The 5574-nt window shown below is 41.3% G+C and overlaps 1 protein-coding gene across 1 annotated transcript in view; it reads right to left on the bottom strand.

Moving 5' to 3' along the window:
- Positions 1-481: 481 nt before the first annotated feature.
- The window catches only part of umps (uridine monophosphate synthetase), a 6008-nt gene continuing 915 nt past the window's right edge, over positions 482-5574 (bottom strand). Inside the window, exons 2-10 of the mRNA XM_035676738.1 lie at positions 5297-5450; positions 4631-4755; positions 4299-4486; positions 4105-4196; positions 3823-3983; positions 3617-3734; positions 3326-3501; positions 3103-3217; positions 482-2419 (exon numbers count right to left, since the gene is read on the bottom strand). Coding sequence (XP_035532631.1) covers positions 2241-2419; positions 3103-3217; positions 3326-3501; positions 3617-3734; positions 3823-3983; positions 4105-4196; positions 4299-4486; positions 4631-4755; positions 5297-5450 — 1308 coding nt within the window. The 3' untranslated portion in view covers positions 482-2240. The remainder of the gene's footprint in view (positions 2420-3102; positions 3218-3325; positions 3502-3616; positions 3735-3822; positions 3984-4104; positions 4197-4298; positions 4487-4630; positions 4756-5296; positions 5451-5574) is intronic.

Below are 5574 nucleotides of genomic sequence, written 5' to 3'. Positions count from 1 at the left end.
TATACAAGTCACACAAGAAAAGTAAAATAAGATAAAAGGAAAACTACCAAGTGATCTAAAATTAAGTTGGAAAGAGTCTCCAATATTATACAAGAATAACCACTTATTATTTCCATGGTTGATTGTTTTTCATTAGGACTACATTCTCATTTTGAAATTCAGTAAATAAACCTCGTAAATGGCATAGCAGTGGAACAAATCCTGGGTAATGCATATCTTACAACATTTTTAAAAAGGAAGCTGATAAAAACATTTGAATGTAACATTTCAATATGTGCTGTATTTGTAAACTATAACACTTGATTGTAAATTGAGTAGCAGCATTTTAGTCTAATTTGAGAATAGACAATCTGCAAAAGGTAGAGCAACAAATATCCAAAAACATCTTAATTCTTTGTTTAAAACTCCAAACTATTAGTGTTATGTAGATCTACATACAGTAAGTCCCCATGTTGTACAGTGGGATACACATTAAACGTAGTTTTTCAACACAAGATTTATTGAAGTATTTAGTCTGACTTTACAAAACAAGATATTGCATTTTTTCTTTTACTCACAAATGAAAAGTACATGGAGGGAAAAAGCCAAACAACATCTCTGTAAGAGAAGAAACTTCACATTCATCCATTAACACTGCCATCAAGAATACCATGGAGCTGTTTCACTGCATGTAGGCCAAGTAGTAGTAGCACAACTGTCATGGCTCCAGGGCACGGTTTACAAAATTCAACTGTTGTCTACTTTAAAAAGGGAGGTGTCACAAACTGGAAGAGATTATCTCTTGTCTAAAGAAAACTTGTTTATTAACTCTTTTTGTAGAGACGGTAAATAAACAGCAACAACCTGTAGACTGGGTCTGTGGGCTCACTGATAATGTCAAATTATAACTGAACTTATATCCCTGTAAGAAAATAATATATATTGGACGGCAGACATTGGACTCAATCACGACGGCTTTAAAAGACCAATCTGGTTGCAATCAGCATTCCCTCATCTTGTCATTTTAAATAATGAGGGGCTACACGCTGACGCACATCCAAACTAATAATCAACTGCTGCTGATGAAAAAATAAATATGACACAGGCTGATCACTGTTCAAATGGTCCATGATTTTTTTTATATTCTCTTTGGGGTGTTGCAATCAATCAGGCAAATCAAAAGCCATCATTTTGATTTCGTAGTTGACCTATGAAGTTCATAATATTAAGTGTTAAACAGTCAAATCAGCACCACAGCCAAAACATTATTGTCCATTACTAAACCGTGAATGACCAAGCTCTTCCACTTCCACTGAACATATGAGTTTAAATCAATTTAACACTGATACTTTGTGAAGTTGTGACTAGCAGAGACTTGTCAGGGTTCGGAGGAGAGAGAGAGACCGTCTTGCAGTCATCAACATATCTGCATCTTGTGAAAAGTGATGCTTAAGATCCAGATTGGGCAACTCAAATAACAAAAGATCTTCTAGTGTACTGTAAAATACCCTGAATTTCAACCCAAGTAGAATACAACGATTTAAAAAGTATAAGCCACACCCTCTCTTATTAATACTAAAACTTGGGTCTAGCATTACAGCAATTATATGAAAGCGTACACAGGAATGGAAGGTTTGTGTTGAAGAAAAAGCTTCACCTTGACTGGAGGCACTAGTCTTTGTCAAGGGAATGACATTTTGTGTTCTTCCTGAAACAAACAAATCCTCAGGGGAGTCTAGCAGCCACCTCATTTACAAAAAAACTATCTGTTCTAGGTAATCAGCGACATATCCTCAAACTCTGCGCAGTTTGACTCGGGCAGGAGGAACGAACGCATTATTAAAGGAATACTAAAACCTTTTCCCAAAGATGTTTAAACCTGGTCAGAAGTACCATAGCAGATGGACTTGAAAGTTGTGCTTCTTAATAGGAAGGAATCAGAGGAACACATTTGAAGCTGCTTATTAATAGGACAGAATCAAAAGAACACATTTACATACGTTAAGTAAAGTGTCCAATTCCCCAACAACTGGTACCAATGTTAATAAACTGGTTGTGTAGGAACAGGTGTGCATTTTGATGCGGCAGTGAGGTTTGCAGACGCACGGGTCTACATACGTTTCTATGTATATGATTACGTGCACACTTGTGTTCCACGAAAATGTAAAAATATACTTCCAAAAAACTTCCAGTTCATCTGCAGAGGTCGTTATTTTTAATTTGGAATTAGGCGTAATGACGTAGGTGCCGCTACTGAGCTCCTATTGGCCGCTCCGACCCAGTCTCTTTGTGTACGCCTCCCAGCCTGACTTTCTGTATGACTCAGCAGCTTTCAGCCTATCAGGGGCCTCCAGGATACCCCGACCGACAATGATGACATCAGAGCCTTTGTTGCAGAGGACTTCCTCCGGAGTGGCGTACTGCTGGCCCAACGCATCACCTGTAAGAGAGGGAGACACACAGAGGGGTGGGAGAAAGGGGGAGGTCAGAGAGGAGGACTGCTGATAGCAGCTCCGGCAATCATTCCCTGTACTACAGTGCCTCCTTGTGGTGAAGACAGGTCACAACACCAAGAAGAGAGCATAGTGAAAAGTCAGTTATTTAGAGCTTTTTGCAGCCTTTAAGGCATCCAACATAAATCACCTGCTGGAATAATACGTCATCAAATAAACAGTGTGTGGAATTGTATCCCTTTATATACATACACACATGAATATATAAATGGTGGTCAAATATAAAAGTAGCTGCTAGATTTCAGACAGAAAATAGTGATTTACTACCGAGTGCCTCGTGAATTTCAACATTTTCAGTGGCTGCTGGATGTTCACATTTTTAAAAGTAAATTTTCCACCCTGGGTTTAACTTTGCTGAAATGGTGCATTTCTTTTATTATTAGGTACCCCAGAAAGCATATTTAAACATAAAATGCATAAAATGCTAAAATCTACTTATAAACTCATTAACATCACAGTTTCATAACAATACAAATATGTATAAGTTTAATAGGGTGGAGTTTCTCTTCAATTTCACAGATTCCTTTTAATTACATGCAAATATAAACTTGTGGATGTAAATAGCAAAGAAATGACTAATGTAATCTAATCAAAACGCAGTTAAGTTTACCTCCAGCCTGCATCTGCACCCCAGGGGTCATGTGGATGAACTCGGGCCTCTTGCTGATCTTAGAGCCACAAATAAACCCAATCACAAAGTCTAGCTGCTCCTCCGCCATATTCAGCTGCAAAGACAGATAACAGAGATAAACAGCTGTAAACCGGAACCCTAAATGATGTGTTACACATATCGTAATGTAATACAAACTTAGAAAATGCAGAGACATGCTTACCACAGCCTTTGTGTATTCACCAGTAGCCAGTGACCCCTGGGAGCTCATCTGTGCAATGAGCAAACAGCCTCGGCCCAGAGGCTTTCCTACAGCACTGAGACCCTTCACAACCCCTGGCCCCGGCACCGCATGGGCATTCACTATGTGGGACCACGAGGAGATCTGGTACAAACCACCTGGGAAATGGATACATGAGCACACTGTTAAGCTACTTAAAACATCAACAGGACATCCATTTGAAAAGTCATTTTGAAGACAGGTGTATTTCATACATAAGCCAAATCTTCTCACCTTCGTACTGATGCTTGACTGTGTTCCCGATGTCAGCAAACTTGCGATCTTCAAAGATGAGGAAGTTGTGTTTCTCAGCCAAAGACTGCAGTTTCTGGCTGAAGGTCGCTGTGTAGTCCTGTTAGCAGACACGACAATGACATTCGATTATTTGCCCGACCACATTCTTCTGGTAAAATAAAAACAGGGACTGGTTTCACGCCAACCTTCAGGATGTCCACGTGGGTCTTCAGCACGCAGATGTTCGGACCTAGGGAGTCTGCCAGTTGAAGAAGCTCCTCGCTGCTCGTCACGTCAGCGGACACACACAGGTTAGACTGCTTCTCCTCCATGATCGTCAGCAGCTTTGCCGCCAGAGGGTGAACGTCTGCAGATAAGAGGAGGGAGAGACTGGATGGAAGAACTTCCATTTCAACATTAACTAGCGTAACATTTTAAAGTTGGATGCAAACTTACTAGCCATTTGACTAAGTTGGAAGGCTACATACTTGGTAGTTTGGCTCTGTCTGCGTAGCTCAGCTCCTGTTCCACACATTGCTTCTTGGTGGCAGGAACACCGTTGCCATTCTCCTCCCTGGGGCTGAAAGAGTTCAAGACTGGGGTTGAAATCTGAGTCGAGCGAGGAGGGATGTTGAGCTCACATTCTCCGACAATAACACTAACTATAACTGCCGTCTTGTACCTGAAAGTGTTGTTGTCTAAGATGAACTTGCGGACACTCTGGGCGGTTTGGGCGTCGATGCGTTCGGCTGCCAGCAGCACGTTGAGCAGCTTGAACATGGAGATGATGGGATGCAGCTTGATTCCCTGAGAAGCCAACATCTCTACGCCGCCTTGCTCTCTGTCCATTAGTACTATGGCATCGGTCACCTAGAACAAATACAGAAAAACACACTTACACCCACTGTGGCCAGGTTTAGGTTGGTTATTCATTACTACTGCACTTGACAACCTTCTACAACCTTTACAGTGATCATTTAAACAAATAATCCCTGTTTTATTATGATACTGCACCTTCAGTCCCCCTTTGTAGAGCACTTCTGCCGTCTCCAGGATGCTGCTGCCACTGGTCACTGTGTCCTCAATGATCAGACATGTATCTCCCTCACGAAACGAGCCCTCCACCAGACGCTTGGTTCCTAGAAGGGTTACATAATCTCAGTTCCTATTCGAGGCAAACTGACTATTGTATCCCTTTTACTCTGATTCAAGGCCTTGGCGAGAATCAATTGTTAGTGGAGCAAAGGTTTCTGATGCAGCTGACACACAAGTATGCTTCAACCGCATAAGCATGTACAGACTGTCTTAGGGGAGTGAGAAACTTTCAGGACCTCCTCCCAATCGAGACTGTGGAAACTGCTCCTGTCCTGTCTTTTAAAGGGTTAACTTTTAAACATGTTTGCCCTATGACGAGACCTAACAATAGCTGTTTGACAGATAAGACCTGCTATCTTATCACGTGTGGCCAAAAGTGTGCCATAAGTGAACATGTCAAGCCATAAAGATTAAAGGGATTATAATGGGTGAAAATCATAATGAAAATGGATCTTGTCATATTTAAAGGACAGATTGTCATTGCTTTTTTAAAATGGAAATTCCCTACTTACAATGTCATTCCTGTTATTTCTCAAGCTTTACTAACAAATCCAAGGTCAATATTTAATATATAAAGCCACCCACCATAGTCCTTGGCCTCCTTCCGCCTGATGAGCATGGGCAGCTCATGTCTAGAGCAGATGATTGTGGCCAAAGGGAGGGCTGTGTACGGGACGCCACACACCGAGTCAAACTGTAGCCCTTCTTCTTGCACCCGCTCGTAGATAAGACTTGACACCTGCATACAAATGACGAAAAAAAGGTTTGCAGTGGCAAACAAGGGTTGGGATTATAATGTGGCAGTGTGGTAGGCAACAGAACAAGGAATGTGGAAGTCCTTAATATCCAACTTGCACAAGACA

Source organism: Morone saxatilis, unplaced genomic scaffold (assembly GCF_004916995.1).
Source record: "Morone saxatilis isolate NCDOM2014 unplaced genomic scaffold, NCSU_SB_2.0 Contig5, whole genome shotgun sequence".
Lineage (NCBI taxonomy): Eukaryota > Metazoa > Chordata > Actinopteri > Moronidae > Morone > Morone saxatilis.
The sequence above is the reverse complement of the archived record's forward strand: the minus strand, read 5'-3'. Positions and strand labels throughout refer to the sequence as shown.